Below are 18,064 nucleotides of genomic sequence, written 5' to 3' on the forward strand. Positions count from 1 at the left end.
CAATTTAGAGTCACCAGGTAACCTAACCTGCATGTCTTTGGACTGTGGGGGAAACCGGAGCACCCGGAGGAAACCCACGCAGAGAACATGCAAACTCCACACAGAAAGGCCCTCGCCGGCCACGGGGCTCGAACCCGGACCTTCTTGCTGTGAGGCGACAGCGCTAACCACTGCACCACCGTGCCGCCTGGAAAAAAAATCTTCAAATTATTTAAAAAAGTGTTTGTATATATGGTGTAACAGACTCAAGAGCAGTTAAAATTGTATTTTACTTGAAGTTCAGGATTTAATCAAATGACTGTAATGACGTCCAGTTTGGCTGTAACATAGTTGACAAACTGGGTTGTGAAAACATTCTTTCCCTTATTATTATTATTATTATTATTATTATTAAGTTAATGTTTAAGCTTTGCAACTAGCAGATATGACATACTGAAGTAATATACTCACTTGAACTACTGATTGTTTTATTGAGAAAGAACATTGTTTTTGTACTTTTTTGTTGTATCTAAGTAGGCTATAAGCTTTAAGAGAAAACATGTTCAATGCAATTTATCCAGGACTAAAAAAAAGTGATAAAAATAGCCGTTTCCACCTGTATTGTCTTGCCTTAATGTTCATAGTGCTGTTTATAAGATAAAGTTTACACCAATGTATGACGTCGTGCTGAAGCAAGGCTACACTGTGACTCAATAACAGCCTTGCGTTTTATTTGGATTCGCTGTTAAACATGTCCTTCAAAACGACCACTAGGTGTCAGTATATACACACACACACTACACTTTGGGCAACGTCTCAAACACATGAGCAGGGCACCTTACTATTATATAATAATCGTAAAGTGACCTGGTGTTTTCCGGGTTTCCATTTTACCCCCTGAGTGTCTGAAGTCATGTCTGATAAAGGCCACGACGTCGATTTAACAAGAGCCAAACAAAACACTGGCGTTTGGCTAGTGAAGGTTCGTTTTAAAAAAGCAAACAAACTGGCTAGATTATTTATTGTAGTACTCGTGACTATATGAAAGAATTGGTCGACATAAAAATGTTGTAGTCCTGTATTTTCTTCCCCAATAGATTCCTAAGTATCTAGCCCAACAATGGGGAAAAGCATCTGGACGAGGAGAAGTTGGCAAACTGAAAATAGCCAAGTAAGCATCATTCCCCTCATACACAGCCTCATCAATCCTGTATTTTTGTCAGAATATTTCTGACTTCCATCCCAACCTCCTTTTCCTCCACCTCTACAAGACAACAAGGAAAAACAATGGTGAGTATTTATTTCATCAACAGACATTCAGTGATGTTTTAAAGCCACTTTCTTCAAAAATAACAAATAAAGTGGTTAACAGCTAAAATTGCATTTTTAAAATCATGTCAGATATACTGGCATCTATATTGTTTGCCTATATTTACAATTGCAGTCATTTAAAGTGATGAACTATATGGCTTCAGAAAATACTAGAAGAGCACTCAGTAGAATGCATACCTCCGCCAAACCACTCATCATCATCATCATCAAAATCGGATCATTTGAACCTAGAATAACATAAAAGCTGTACACTAAATTTCCTCAAAATCATTTCACTACTTCTTGAGTTACATTGGGAATAGACAAAATCCTGGATCTGCATACATATCTGGACTTGCATCAAAATGTAATCAATTGTTCCTTGGCCCGTGGTCCACTTTCCTTAATTTCATCAAAAGCTGCTTATTACTTTTTGAGTTGTGTTAGGTACAGACAAACAAACATGGAGACAAAAACCATAACTACATCCAACACAGTTCGTGGTGGTTAAAAAAAAATGTGACTTGAATGATTTCAGTTTGCCACCTGATGTAACTGGTAATTTATTATGTAAGAACAGCGTATTGAACTATTATTTACACCAGAAGCCTTGGAAAATACATTTGACTTTGTGACAACATGGCAGTTTGGGTGATTTATTGTGTCTCAAGGTATCATTCAATCTGAATGAAGAGCTGAGTTTGGTTGAACATTCGGGGGAGAAGACGTTGTCAGTGCGAGCGCCCAGAGAGCATCCGTTCACCATGCAGACTGTGGGGGATCAGACCCTGTCCGTCTTTACTGAGAACTCTTCAGGTGAGGCTTGACATCAAAACACTTCTGATGGAAAGGAGGAGTCTTAAATAAAATTGAATGGAATCTACAGTAGTGGTGTGTAGCAGGGTAGCCATTAAAGGAGAGAGCCACCATGGAAGGCTTCCAGATCAATGTTTATGCTTAATATGTGATATTCAGTGGGTTCCAAAATTGACATTTTTTGTTTCGACGTCTTTCATGGACATGTTGGTCTGTCCTCTCTTTGGTTAACAGTTTCCTGCATTATCTGCAGTACATTCAGCCACTTGTTGATAGTTGTGCCAGTGGGAAATGGCCTTTATTTCATCGTTACCTAAAGAGATCAGTGCAGCAGCACTTTAATTTCTGTCTAACTCTCTCACCTCTATCTGTATACTGTGCTCACAGATCAGGGTCCAAAAATTCAACTTCCATGCTTCTGCTGTCCTCAGTTAAAACCACTGTGTTTTCAACCAAAGCAATCAATTGGATTCCCATCAATCCCATCGACTGCTTTGGTTGTCCACCATCCCCCCCAAAATTCTGTGCAAATTAATCATAGCGCTGCACTGTCCTCTGGAACCTGGAGTCAAGCTTTTGTTGTTTTTCCTAATTCTGTGTTGAATCAGTCGATCATCAGTATGACACTGAACATTGCTAAACGAATGAGTGAGAAAAGGAGCCAACAGTGAAAGGTGATTATCACTTCTGTTTGAGTTCCCTGAAATTTTTTCACCTGCTTAACATATCTGCACTAGCAATGCCCTGCGTCCACCAACAGATTAGCACTAGAATCTATAAACCCATTTCATATCGCGAATATCTGTAATATAATAAGGTAATCATATTTACTGTTTCATTGTGGAGTTTTCCTTTAAGGCATACATGCCAGTTGTCTGAAACTCAGAATAGTGTCCTTGAAATGCATCCAAAAGCTCAAGAATATTTCTTTTCATTTATAGTGTTACAGTGTGATGTACCTGAACATATTTAGAAGCTTTAGATACAAAACAATCCTCCAAATCTTGCACATCTTAAACCAGACTTTGGGTTTGTGTTGAACCTTTAGTTGAAAATGAACAGTATCTTGTGTATGTATGCATGTGTGTGTGTGGTTATTGCAACGCCATGACCATTTTTGGTACTGTGCGTTGGTAGCAATATCCAAAAATCCTAATACACTGATATGATGTGTGATTTACCAGTAGGGTATTATTTAAGCATAAATAGTGATTGACTGAAATCAAATGCAGCAAAACGTTGCATAGTTCTCTCTTTGTTCTCGTTGCTTATGAATATTTTTGCAGCCGTCTGCCTAGCTCTTGCAAGCCGCAGGTATTGATTAAGTGGTTGCTAAGCAACAGGTTAGCCACCGAAGTTGGCAATGAATAGAGGCTCTCGCTTCAGTTAAAAGCTTTCTCTGGCCTATGGGGGTGGTAAGGGAGGGGGAATATTTTTCCAGGCAAGTTATGAATTGAAGTATTTCAGGGTGAGAAACACTTCTTCAAATGCTCCAGAGTATAACTGCTTAAAGCTGCCAAACCCTCTAAGAATTTCTCAGAGAATCTACAGACACATGGTTCTTCAATGCAATACGTTTGTTTGTTTTTAACAAATTCCCCCCCCCCCCCCCCCACCACACACACATGCAATAGATGGGTTACAGCAATTAAATTAGAAAGTAAAAGCCTCTTTTAGACTGCAATACTGCTGAATTATTCTGAATTTGATGCATTGATTGAGCTTGAACAATTATACTAGTTGAATCTGGTAAGTTTTCTGATATGGCCAAAACTATTCGTTGCAGTCTCCCTTAAACCTAGGTTCAGTTGGAGAGGATTTAAAGTTTTAGATTTATATTTTATAGTCCACCAGGACTATAAAACATTTCTTGCTAGGCAGTAAATGTTTCATTACATATTTTCATGAAGCTATTTGTATGAATAATTGAATAATTACCAAAAGTGAGGGAATCATAGCTGTTAAACTTGAGACTTGTTTCCTATCAAACCTTTGTTTGGGTAGCACGGTGGTGTAGTGGTTAGCACTGTCGCCTCACAGCAAGAAGGTTCTGGGTTCGAGCCCAGTGGCCGATGGGGGCCTTTCTGTGTGGAGTTTGCTTGTTCTCCCTGTGTCTGTGTGGGTTTCTTCTGGGTGCTCCAGTTTCCCCCACAGTTCAAAGACATGCGGTTAGGTTCCGTGTTATAGTCAAGTCACCTAAACCTCGAGTCCAAGTTCAGGCTTGAGTCCCCAATGCTCAAGTTTGAGTAAAGTCCAAGTCATTAAAGAAAATTTTGAGTCGAGTCCATTACTGATCCGAGTTGAATCTGACACAAGCCCTGCTATCAACAGGGCCACTAACATGAGAGAGGGTTAACACTCACTAGTTCATCGGTCAGCAAGCAAGCCCTGCTATCAACACAGCAGTGAACATAGCATGTCACTTACTTCTCTGAGTGGAGTCTTGCCAAATGACGATCGAAGTTCGAGGTTGTCCCCATCGTCTCCTCGATAGGTCTTCTATATATGGAACATACAGCAGTGCATGGGGCAGCATGGTGGTGTAGTGGTTAGCGCTGTTGCCTCATAGCAAGAAGGTCCGGGTTCGAGCCCCGTGGCCGGCGAGGGCCTTTCTGTGTGGAGTTTGCATGTTCTCCCTGTGTCCGCGTGGGTTTCCTCCGGGTGCTCTGGTTTCCCCCACAGTCCAAAGACATGCAGGTTAGGTTAACTGGTGACTCTAAATTGAGCGTAGGTGTGAGTGTAAATGGTTGTCTATGTCTATGTGTCAGCCCTGTGATGACCTGGCGACTTGTCCAGGGTGTACCCTGCCTTTCGCCCGTAGTCAGCTGGGATCCAGCTTGCCTGCGACCCTGTAGAACAGGATAAAGTGGCTAGAGATAATGAGATGAGATGAGACAGCAGTGCATTTTTTTCCCACTGCATGAGAAGTCTGTATAAGCAAAGCGGACAATCCTGGGGCATTCTCTCCAGGCGTTTTAGCGCCATTAACGTTAGTTTGTTCCTGAACATGACACATGAACAGGTGAATGTGCATTCTCTTGCACAAAATTAGTATAAATTTATTGTAGATATAAATATCTTATGTCAAATTGTCACGTTAAAAGAAAAAATCATAAGTCCTCATCTCCAATTTACAAGCCCGAATGCAGTTAATGCACCTGTTCGAGTCATCAGTGCTCAAGTCCAAGTCAAGTCACGAGTCCTTTAAATTGGGGCACGAGTTGGACTTGAGTCTGAGTCCTGGACTCGAGTACTACAAGCCTGGTTAAGTTAACATGGGGTAGCTATGGCCTGAAGGTTGGGCTGAAGTGCCCTTGCTCATGGGCACTAACCCACAACTGCTCCCTGGGTGCTGTAGCATACCTGCCCACTGCTCTAGGTATGTGTGTGTACTCATTGCTCACTGTGTGTGTATGTATGTGTTCACTGCTTCAGATGGGTTACATTTCACTGTGTGCTTAAGTATATGTGTGACAAATAAAAGCTTCTTTTTACCTGGGATTGTTTTCTCTGTGTGTTATTGTAGATGTCTGTAGTCTTTGCTTGTTGTGCTAAATGCAACAAGATTAGCTAGAATGGACCTGGACTAGTGGTTATATCCATGGTGCCCCACACACATTAATTCAGAGAGCCCTAGGCTACAAATTGAGTTAAAATATTGAAATGTGTGTCTGTGTTTTGTGAAGCATTTGAAAAAGAGCTGAAGCTATGGAAACGGTGGATTTTTTTTTTCCCCCTCTTCCTGAAGTGAACAGGCTTGTGGTTTGTTAGGGGTGTGTGTGTTGAGCGAGTGGTGGTGAATGGATGTGCTTCTGAAGCTTTAATAAAGTGTTAAATGTGAGATGTTGCTCGTTAACAGCACTGCCCCTCACCCAGTGACAGGCTGGGAAGTCAACTTTCCTTGACTCACGTAGGCACATGTAGTGAGTGGCCAGGCTAGAGAAAAAGGCAGAATGCTGAAGCATGCACATGCATTGAAAGGCATTTTACAATTACAGTACTTATTTAAAACAACAGTTATTGAGAACTGGGTCCATAAAAAGTCTTAAATGATGCCACACAGAGTAACACAGATTTTTTCCCCCCTTCTGTGACCTGAAATAGAAAGGAATAGAATATAGAGGAGTCAGATGACTGAGATAATTAGCGCACGAGGTTTAGTGGGGCTTTAATTGTCTTTTTTTTTTTTTTTCTTCAGTCATTTTCTCAATTTTTCTGTGTTTGGAGAACAGCATTAGCCTGAAGTATGTTTTAAAGAGGTAAATATACAAGACATAGTAGCAGATTAGAGACTCTGTATTAGCATATTGCCAAGCTCCGTATCAGGATCGTCACTGTCCACTTGTGTAGAGGTTACAGCCACTGATCATTATACAGTTATGATGTATCCTGATCATGACAGTAGTGTTATTCAGTGTTGTTTAATAAGATGATCATTATGTGGTCAGGAATTCTGAATCATTTCAGCTATGCAGCATGCGCGGTGTTGTATTACAGCATATTGATTTCCATCTAGAAGTTGTTAAATGAATCTCCATAAAGCCAATCTTGTTTAATTATTATTTAAAATAAGAAGAGCAAGGTTAATAATTTTAGTTGTTTTTTTTCCTCTTTAATTTTGAGGGTTTGTATTTTTCACACTCATCTATTCTCACCAATCTTGCACTTCACATTATTAATGCAAAACACTACTTGTGATCTGTTTAAGATTCTATTTAAGGTTCTGGTCCCTCTGGTGTTAAAATGTGACGTCCAAAATTTCTCTTTCTTTCAGCAGTGCACATTTGTGAAACACTGCTATAGGAGAAACAGTTGTGGTTCAGACCATCTGAATTAATTTGCAATTACTTTACAGTTCTGTTTTGTTTTGAGCCTTCTCCATTTGATCCATGATCAGTATATTTGTAAGGAGTCATGGTCATTATTTCCTCCTAAAATCCAGAAAACTAAAAGTTATTCCTCTTCATAAAGGTGGTGAGTAGTGTTCAACTAGTATAATTATTATACAGTGACATCAAAGCTTTGTTGACAGAGTTGATGTGCAATTTCATGTGTGATATTCATCCCTGGTTAATTGAGAAATGCACAGTTTATCATTACGCCTCTGCGTAAGATGCTGTATCTTTACAAGACCGCACTACTGTGTGGGCAGGCTTTTTGCTTTTCCTATGCGTGGTAAGACCACATTTAGTTTTAATGCACAAGGAATTTGAAACCAACATATTTAGTTTGGCATGTTGCCAGTTGAGAGTGGCCTTTGTGGTGTGTGTGTGTTGTGTTAGAATATATTATGCTTGATTTTGTGGTGTGTAATATTTGTCTGCAAGCTTGGTGTAAATGTGATCAATCCATTAACAAAGGAATAAATGACAGTGATTTAATTTCTTTGACCTCCAGATGGTGATGGCCTTACATTTATGCAAGGTAATAACCTTACTAATATGTACATGCATGGAAAGAAATCAAATCACATCTCCATCCTGACTGCCTCCCTGTGTACCGATATAAATGTTTGAGATCCCTCAAGGATATGTGCCACCTTGAAGTCACATGGTAGCTTGACCAATTAATTATTATAATGATATTAGTCATGTTGCCCTCGGAACACTTGATAAGAATCAGTGGGCTTTTGTTGTAATGTAGGTGTCTTGCCTGGCAGCAAATGGATGTGAGACTAATCCATGAATATTTGAGCAGTTAATGGATCTTGCATCTGAAATAAATGTGCTCAACCTCCCCCCCACCCCGCCACCCACACCACAAGGTGTTAGTTGCCCTGATGCCTGCGGGTTAGAACTGCATCATCAGCCATGGATAATGGCTAATAAGCCCCACGGTCTCTCATCAAAAATGAATGACCCTTATCTGCAATTAAAAATGAAATCCAGTTTGATGTTCTCACGACAAACTGTGGGGATGTGGATGATTCTGTCTCCTCAAGTGTCAACTATTCATTGTGACTCATTAGCGGGAGATGGGTGCAGGACCGATTCTATGGAAACAGATGTATTTTTGTGTGTGGAGATGCAGTCTGCCTTGTTGTGGGTGTAGCCATATGTCCAAAGTTACTTCATTTGAAAATGACTAGCTTTGGGCTGTAACCCAGTTTACGTTGGCGTCAAACAAATGTATTCGTCAACATTCACGAGCGTGTTTGTGTGGTTGGTATTCATAGCTGTATAGATATAAATGGATTTTATTAATGTCTATAGTATTACTCTGCTATTTGAATTTTATGTTGTCATTATGGAAAAGTTGATGGCACAATAAGTTAATGCCGGTCATTATTTTTTTCAAGCACATCATTGATAAAATGATGACTGGTAAGAAAGGTCAGACGTTAGAAGTATATTGAAAGCTTTTGTTGTATTAGGTAATCGTGAATAGGTGATCCGTGTATACATGGATAGTTGTATAGCTTCTGTATATGGTATCTTGTATGTTATGCTATGTCACAAAGTAAAAGCTTGACTGTTTTAAATTAGGATCAGTGCTTGAGGAGAAATTTTAATAATCGTCGCACAATGGCCCTCTGTTTTTAGGTCATACAGAATATTGCAGACTTATTTAGGACACAGTGTAGTCTCTGACTTCAGTCTTACTCGGGAAATGAGTTTTATCTACGTCTATGCTGAACCCATGCAACTTTGTATATAAGAGTATACACAGCCTCTCTTACTAGTATATAGATGGCCATTTTATTACTGTTTATATTCATAACTAATCAAGCAAAATCAACTTATTTTCTTTAAAAGCAAACAAATCAAATACTATAAAACATTAAAAAGGCTTGTAGTACAATTTACTACTTATAATCTTTATTTTGCAAAACATTCACAGGTTCCGAAAAAGATTTTGCTGTCAACTTTACTTTTTTTCACAACACCAGCAATTACAACATTTGCTCCCAAAGTTGAATAAATATTTGCACATGCATTATGTATTTCAACCTGTTGATCAGACATCACGGTAGCTGTACCTACGGTATGTAACCTGTTCTGAACCTGAACCCAAACCAGTTCCTCTTATCTGAGTAGATTCTAGAAAGAAGTCAAAAGGTTTTCTATAATACATTGCAATTCAGAAACCATTATCCATATGCTCTTTGTCTTGCTTTAAAAAAAAAAGAAGCTAATTTGTGTGAAATGAAAGACTATACAGAGTATGCCAGAAGAAAACACAATACATAACACCTCTTTTTACTTCTCAAGGCTGGTTAGTAGAAGCTGGAGGAATACAGAAGCAGCATAAATTGCAGAATGTTCTCTTTAAAACGCAGTGCAGCTCCTGTGCTGATGGCTGGAAACATCAATGTGCGCTGATGGGCACTTTTGTGCTGGTTTGGGTCACTTGACAAAATGCAGAGCCTCACATTGCACTACCGATCCCCGGCTACTGTCCAGGCAGGTGAGCAGACGAAAGCCTGCTCTAAGAGCCATCATGACTGTTTCAAGCTTGAGCGTCTCCAGAGTGCACAGGAAGGTGCTGTCCTCCTTGAGCACCAGACGCGAACCCTGCTCAGACTTGATGAAGTGCCGGAACTGGATGATGTTGGATGAGACCACAAACTCCTCAGGGAAGTCATCCAGACGACTCTTGGAGATCTGCACCAGGCGTGCTTTGACTTTCTCGATGAAGGTTCCATCACTGCAGTAGACTTTGAGGCCATGTGAGCGCTCGTGGCTGTCGGTCACCTCTAGGAAGGCAGGCTCGCGCTGACCTGCCTGTTGCTGCTCCCACTCTTGCAGCGCCTGGGCCAGCTCATTCAGCCGGTAGAAGTCGGCCTCGCGCCGTAGAAGTGCCAGTTCCTTGAAGTCATCTGGCAGGATTAGCTCTCCGGTCCTCAAGAAATTCAAAATGTGACGGAAAACAGGCCCATCACGATCAATAAACATGTTGCCCATAGAGTCTACATGCTGCACAGCTTTCTTACCACTGACAAGCTCTTCAAGTAGAGAGCCATGGTGTTTGGCTAGAGTTTGCCGCTGTGCTGCATACAAGTAACCCCCTACATTGAGAGTGATGGTGCCTGAGGAGGGCTTCTTAAAGCTCTTGCTGGGCTGCAGCAAGTCTGGATTGATCTGCCTTAGCTCGCTTTCCATTCTTCTGAGATTCCATTCCATGCCGTTTCCCGAGCCCAGCCTGACTGTGTGTATGGGGGGGAGGAGTATGTTTGTGTGTGTGCGGGCGAGCAAGCAAATAGCAGCGGCGCTGGCATTGAGTGCGGGAGCACTGAGCCCTGCCAGCAAGTGCCAGAGCCTTTCGCAGCCACACAAACACGCATGCAAGAACATGCGAGCACGGTCACAAACGCTTACACACTCGCACGAGGAGGAGGAGGGCTGTTAAGGGCGGGTTTGTCTGCGTCAGTGGAGAGAGAGAGAGAGTGAGAGTGCGGGGGGGGTACAGCCCTACCTCCAATCCACTTTTATAGGCTGGATTTAATAATTTCTATACTCCGATGTGCTCCTCCGCTCTGGTTCAGCAATCAGCACTCATTTGGCTGAAATGAAACAGATGTGATTAGATGAATAGCACCTTGTGAGCTCAGAGAACCTGGCCAAACAGCCTCGACTTGGATTAAAACATTGGGCTTAAATTGAGCCACTGGAAATGGGGGCTATATTCATGTTAAAGTTTACATGCATTTTAGTTCTCTTTATTTCAGAGTCTTTGCTTTAGATGGCCGTCTGTTCGTGTTGTGCACTTATAGTGACTATTGGCAGTTTTGTAAATAAACATGGCCAGATTGAGAACAGTGCATTGGCATGTTTATGTAAATTACTTTGTTTCTCATCTTTCAGAAGGCATAAGTGTAGCTGGTTCACTATGAAGTCTAAAAGGGAAAGACTGGATCTTCTTTATGATGCTTGTATACATCCTACTGTGGATGCTAGCACTCGGATAATCACTTAAGGTTGATGCTTTGATTCATAACTGTGCGCTGGCTGAAGAAGTGTTTGTCATATAATTGACCTCAAGCTGCCTCAGAATATGTTACACAAGCGATACTATACTGTCATTAGCCTATGAAAACATTCGCCCGGGTTAGGACTCAATATTCTTTCTTTTTGTAATATTATCATAAGAATGTGGGCTGATAATAAGATGGCCTAAGCAACGTCTGTTTGCTGCTAAGGAGACATGCCTTTCTACAGACTGTTGTGTTAATGTGTCTCCTGCATCATTCTCCTGCAGTTGGCTACTGAGGCGTTTCTGTCGGCTGTGTCTGTCAACACTGACGATTTGTTAGTCAGTTCAAATGATCTGTTTTGCCCTGGGTCAGGAGAGCTGAGCTCTTTGGCATCAACATGGCAACAGTGTGCTTTTTGAGAGTAGTAACAAGACTAGGATTGAAGGTGTAACTTCAACATTGTTGTTGTTTATAACAACTTAAAATCACCTATATAATTTTTTCATACCATGCAGTATTTTGTATGTCATTTCTAAATTCTGTTGCTTCAGACACAGAGGACATCTATTTTCCCTAATCATAAGGGACTGTAATATTTTGAACGCGTAGAGTAAGAAGTAGCTCCAGCTTTGACATGCTCCTTATGAGCTTTTTAGGGCTCTTATGTGTGAAGTAGTAGCAGGTCTCAAGTGCCTTCCTTCAGCATTATAGGAAATCAAAGCCAGGCATTTACAAACACTTTCAATACAGCATTGAAAAAGAGACTTGGCACAGGTACTGGGTACCATTGGTAAATCTGGCAAATACTGAGGGTATCATGATTTTGATGAACATTTAAAAGAGTAACATTCAAAACATCAACATTGTTTTACAATCATCGATACTCCTGTTGATCTTTTACTGTAGGTGACTGAAAACTAGGTATCTGTGTGTATACGGTCAGAAACTCAGAATACAGTAATAGGTGAGAAAGTTGTCTTAGAGATGGTACGAGTAGAGACAAGCCACTGCTTGAAGCATGAATAATGCAGTGTAATGCTTAGTAATGCAGACACATTTTATGTTTGTAATATTTATTTCTTACATTGCAATTTGCTTGTGTTTGTAGGAGCCAAAGTCTACACATAATTGCACAATTTTTGTCATATCTTAAGACCAAGAGCTTTTTGAGATCCATATTTGAAATGTCATCTCATCAGTTTGTTTCTTGTATGCGTCTCATTCCATTCAAGGACATACGAGCTTGGTCCTTGACAGAAAATAACTGCTCATAATTGTTGCCAAAATGGCTGCCAAGTGAACAGACTTTAGTAGAAGGGGTTTGGTAATATTATGCGCAAATAGTTTGTTTTTCTGAAGTTAATTCTGAATTTGAGTGGTTGGGATTATCCTGATCAAGGTTGTAGTGGATCTGGAGTCTATCCCAGGAACATGCAGCTTGAGGCAGGAATACACTCTGAATAGGAGTTCTTGCACACATTCACACCTAGGGGCAATTTACAGGCAATCTACCTACTGACACATATATTTTTTTTTTTTGAAGTTGGGAGAGAACCTGGAATCAGTGCAGAAAAAGTTACGGTCAAACAACACAGCCATAATCACCAGTTGGTCACTGGTCATTTTTTTTTTTCAATTTTGGGCACATAATTTGTATTTCCCAGCCAAAATACAAGATGCCAAAAAGACTTGGAAGAAGACCACTTTGTCACATGCACACTCGAGCACAGTGAAATTCATCCTCTGCATTTAACCCATCTGAAGCAGTGAACACGCATGTGTGCGCGCGCACACACACACACACACACACACCCAGAGCAGTGGGCAGCTATGCTACAGCGCCCGGGGAGCAGCTGGGGGTTAGGTGCCTTGCTCAAGGGCACTTCAGTCCAAGGCCGCCCCATGTTAACCTAACCACATGTCTTTGAACTGTGTGGGGGGGAAACCGGAGCACCCGGAGGAAACCCAGCAGAGAACGTGCAAACTCCACACACAAAGTCAAGTCAAGTTTATTTGTATAGCGCTTTTAACAATAAACATTGTCGCAAAGCAGCTTTACAGAATTTGAACGACTTAAAACATGAGCTAATTTTATCCCTAATCTATCCTCAATGAGCAAGCCTGTGGTGACGGTGGCAAGGAAAAACTCCCTCAGACCACATGAGGAAGAAACCTCGAGAGGAACCAGACTCCAAAGGGAACCCATCCTCATATGGGCAACAACAGACAGCATGACTATAATATTAACAGTTTTAACATGAAGACAGTTTCGTTGATGTTATAAACTCTTCACTGATGGAAACTTGAGTGCAAAACTGTTCATGACAACTGCAGTCCTAAAGTTAGCAAGTCAACTATAGTCCTCAGCCATAAAAGCATCACTGTAAGAGTCCAGAGCATCCTCCAGGTGTAACTTTCAACTGTCCTCATGGGGCTGTCCTCCACAGGAGCAATGCGATGAGACTCCAACCAGACACAGGGCACCAGGATGGATCAAGCAGGTCCGAGGAGCAGAAGAGGTCAGCATCTTGATCCCAGGACCGACATGTAACTCAGAGGGACAGATTTTGGTGGGGGGGGGGAGAGAGGGAGAGAAAACACAGGTTGTTGGGTATGCCCAATATCACCTGAATAAGTGTAGGCAACAGGTGTCAATGTCTAAAAATAACACAAGTATTAAGTCTGTGTGGTAGGCTCGCAGAGATGAGAGTCCTGACATCAGGCATAATACACAACAATGGCATATTAATGTGGTTAAAAAAATATCATGACCTACTCTGGCTGGATGCTTGATTGGATGATGGGAGCACACTCCTCAACAATGAGACAGTTGGAATTATAGATCAGAGTGAGTGCAGGCAGATGCAGATGGGACCCTTAGGGCTGGCCAAGACAATTCAGTTACATTTCACCGGGTCTGGGACATGCGGCAGAATGTCTGATGGCCGATTCCCTGCAGGCTACGAGAGCCAGTCGAGGTCTCCACCCCCTCCACCAAAAGATTTCCTGTTGACTCCATGTAACTCGGAGGGACAGATTTGGGGGGGGGGGGGGGAGAGAGGGAGAGAAAAACACAGGTTGTTAGGTATGCCCAATGTCACCTGAATAAGTAGGAACAGTATACATATTGTACTGAGTACAAGCAGGGACTCTGGCAACTAACTATGACAGCATAACTAAAAGGGGAGCGCTAGAAGGTAACACAGGCATGAGGGAGCCCCAGGACATAAAGCAGCAGCCACTACACTGTCAACAAACTCGAGTGAGCAAGCGAGTGGGGACTGACAGCATCCATACATCCCAGTTTACCAAAACACTCTGTCTAAGGACCCTCCAGATCTACACCTTTACCTCATAAACACCATTAACAAAAGGCTTGACTAAACAGATATGTTTTCAGCCTAGACTTAAATGCTGAGACTGTGTCTGATTCCTGAACATTACTTGGAAGGCTGTTCCATAACTGTGGGGCTTTGTAAGAAAAGGCTCTGCCCCCTGATGTAGCCTTCACTATATGAGGTACCAGCAGATAGCCTGCACCTTTTGATCGAAGTACAAGTTCAAGTCAACTTTAGTGTCAATAATGCCATATGTGCAGGACATACAGAGAATTGAGGGGGGTTACACACACAAGCTAAAGCTATCTAAGAAAAGACAAGACAGTGGCAATCCAGAAAGTGCAAATGTGGCAGTGTGAACAGAATTAACGGTATAAATGTGACGAATGACAATATAAACAGAATGAACAATGTAAACAGGAACAGCAGTCTGACAGTATAGTAATTATCAGTATAAATATAAATTAAATAAATGGCAGTATGAGCAGAATTTACAGTGCAAGTATAATTAAAGCCGCAAGCGGCCTCGACGGGCCCTCGCGCCAGCGGCCAAGGGGGGCGGTGGCATGCGTCCCCGCGAAACACCTTCCACAGCTTCTTCGGCAAGAGACATTACTCCCACAATGGCGACAAAGCACAGAATTGGACACAGAGTACACGGTGCGCTGAGATGTTGTCATGGACAGAACATTTTATGCCATGGCTTCCCAACCAAATTAATGAATTTACCTCATCAGTCACCAAGCTGTAGCTACATAGGATTGTCTTCTGTTATACATCTATTAGTCTGTATGTAACGCTACAACACTTGCTCCCGACTGCCTACCCATTCCCCACAAGTCATGTGTGTTTAAGGCAACCAAAACAACATACTCCTGGTGCCTCATGATTGTAAACACCTCTCCTGCAACTGATACAGCGCAATGAGCGCCCCCAGTGGTGACAGTTCACCAAATGTGGTATACATGTCAAGGGACGTATGAAGAGTTGTTTTGTCAAGTTTGATGAAGTTTGACCAATCAGAAGCCGAGATATAAATTGTTGCCTGAAAACAGCGCCCCCAGTGGCAAAAGTTCACAAAATTTGGCACATATGTCAGGTGACCTGTAAAGAGTGTGCGTATCAAGTTTGATCAAGATTGAGGAAATAGAAGATGAGATATTGATTTTTGAAGAATACATTTTTTGGTTTTTCCCATGTCAGTAGGTGGCGCTATGCTGTACATGAGCGATTATGAGTTGGAAAAATAAGTGTCTACAACAGCAACGTACTATCACAAGGTAGTGGTGTGAAGGAGAAGCATTATGGAATTATTTACCAAAAACCTGTTTTGGAGCAATTGCGTTGGCCAAAAACAGCGCCCCCCCATGGACGAAAATTCCCAAAATGTGGTGTACATGACATGGGAGGTAGTAAGAGGGTGGCCGTGAAGTTTGACCAAATTTGAGGAAAGATTGGATTTTTTGCCCAAAAATAGCGCCCCCAGTGGCGAAATATCACAGAAATTGGGTAACATGTCAGATGCCCAATGCGTGATTTGCGTGTGAAGTATGAGCAGTTTTGAGCAATTTGAAGACTTGTTATGAATTTTTAAGCATGTAAAATTTTGCAGTGAAAATTGATTGACGTATAACTTCTGAACGGTTTATGCTACGTGAAAAGTATTTAGGAACTTTTGTCAGCCATGTCTGTAGATGACGTGTATCAATTTTGGTGACATTCCTATGAACGGTCTAGGAGGAGTTGCGCCGTCTTTGTGGCCATGCATTTCGCACAAAAGTGAAATTACCTCACTTCCTGTAGGGCGTGGCTAATGCATTGGCATTACATTTTTGACCGGCTTAGAGAGATACATATGCGTACCAAATGGCATGCCACCACTACAAACTACATGGCAACCAGGCACCTTAATGCGGGAGGCCAAAATCACAACGAGTTAGGGGGCGCTATAGAGGCCCTGAGGCCCGCCTGGATCTGGGCTTCTGGTTCTCAGTAGCGGTGGCAGTCTAAGAAAAAGGAGCCAAATTTCGTGCGATGTCGACCATGGCAAGCGCCCCAATAAGGGTCTTGTAAAGAGTTTGCCTGCCAAGTTTGACAAATCTGAAGCTGCAATATCATTTCTGCCATAACCAGCACCCCCAGGGGCGAAAGTGCACAAAATTTGGCGTACATGTCAGGTGAGCTATGAAGAGTTTGCATATGAAGTTTGATGACAATTGAGTAAATAGAAGATGAGATATAGATTTTTGAAGAATAAATTTTTTGGTTTTTCCCATGTCAGTAGGTGGCGCTATGCTGTACATGAGCGATTATGAGTTGGAAAAATAAGTGTCTACAACAGCAACGCACTATCACAAGGTAGTGGTGTGAAGGAAAAGCATAATGGAATTATTCACCAAAAACCCGTTTTGGAGCAATTGCGTCGGCCAAAAACAGCGCCCCCCATGGACGAAAATTCCCAAAATGTGGTGTACATGACATGGGAGGTAGTAAGAGGGTGGCCGTGAAGTTTGACCAAATTTGAGGAAAGATTGGATTTTTTGCCCAAAAATAGCGCCCCCAGTGGCGACATATCACAGAAATTGCGTAACATGTCAGAAGCCCAATGAGTGATTTGCGTGTGAAGTATGAGCAGTTTTGAGCAATTAGATTTGTTATGAATTTTTAAGCATGTAAAATTTTGCATTGAAAATTGATTGACGTAAAACTTCTGAACGGCTAATGCTACGTGAAACGTATTTAGTAACTTTTGTCAGCCATGTCTGTAGATGATGTGTATCAATTTTGGAGACATTCCTATGAACGGTCTAGGAGGAGTTGCGCCGTCTTCGTGGCCATGCATTTCGCACAAAAGTGAAATTACCTCACTTCCTGTTGGGCGTGGCTAATGCATTGGCATTACTTTTTTGTCCGGCTTAGTGAGATACATATGCGTACCAAATGGCATGCCACTACTACAAACTACATGGCAACCAGGCACCTTAATGCGGGAGACCAAAATCACAACGACTTAGGGGGCGCTATAGAGGCCCTGAGCCCCGGCCAAGTTTGGGCTTTTGGTTCTGAGTAGCGGTGGCAATTCTCGGAACTGGCGCCAAATTTCGTGCGTTTTCGCCCATGGCAAGCGCCCCGAAAATGGCCCAACAGCGGAGAAAAATAAAGAAGAAGAAGAAGAAGAAGACGGAAGAATAATTAAAGCCGCAAGCGGCCTCGACGGGCCCTCGCGCCAGCGGCCAAGGGGGGCGGGGGCAGGCGTCCCCGCGAAATACCTTCCACAGCTTCTTCGGCAAGAGACATAACCACAAGGTAGTGGTGTGAAGGAAAAGCACTATGGAATTATTTACCAAAAACCCGTGTCGGAGCAATTGCGGCGGCCAAAAACAGCGCCCCCCATGGACGAAAATTCCCAAAATGTGGTACACATGACATGGGAGGTAGTAAGAGGGTGGCCGTGAAGTTTGACCAAATTTGAGGAAAGATTGGATTTTTTGCCCAAAAATAGCGCCCCCAGTGGCGAAATATCACAGAAATTGGGTAACATGTCAGAAGCCCAATGAGTGATTAGCGTGTGAAGTATGAGCAGTTTTGAGCAATTAGAATATTTATGAATTTTTAAGCATGTAAAATTTTGCATTGAAAATTGATTGACATAAAACTTCTGAACGGTTTATGCTACGTGAAACGTATTTAGTAACTTTTGTCAGCC

At 42.0% G+C, this 18,064-nt stretch overlaps 2 protein-coding genes across 3 annotated transcripts in view; one reads left to right on the top strand and one right to left on the bottom strand.

The window, feature by feature from the left end:
• The first annotated feature begins 884 nt into the window (after positions 1–884).
• Positions 885–18,064, top strand: part of gtf2f2b (general transcription factor IIF, polypeptide 2b) — a 51,056-nt gene continuing 33,876 nt past the window's right edge. The window contains exons 1-4 of one of the 2 annotated variants that reach the window (XM_060929915.1): positions 893–961; positions 1,077–1,150; positions 1,251–1,269; positions 1,962–2,106. In XM_060929915.1, the coding sequence (XP_060785898.1) occupies positions 893–961; positions 1,077–1,150; positions 1,251–1,269; positions 1,962–2,106 (307 nt within the window). Of the gene's footprint in view, positions 1,151–1,250; positions 1,270–1,961; positions 2,107–18,064 lie in introns of both variants that reach the window. The other variant, XM_060929914.1, reaches the window with a different exon arrangement.
• On the bottom strand, positions 8,929–10,365 carry kctd4 (potassium channel tetramerization domain containing 4). The gene has a single exon (XM_060929913.1). The coding sequence runs from the start codon at positions 10,227–10,229 to the stop codon at positions 9,453–9,455; it is 777 nt and encodes a 258-aa protein (XP_060785896.1). The 5' UTR covers positions 10,230–10,365; the 3' UTR covers positions 8,929–9,452.

This window comes from Neoarius graeffei, chromosome 9 (genome assembly GCF_027579695.1).
Source record: "Neoarius graeffei isolate fNeoGra1 chromosome 9, fNeoGra1.pri, whole genome shotgun sequence".
Taxonomy (NCBI): Eukaryota; Metazoa; Chordata; class Actinopteri; order Siluriformes; family Ariidae; genus Neoarius; species Neoarius graeffei.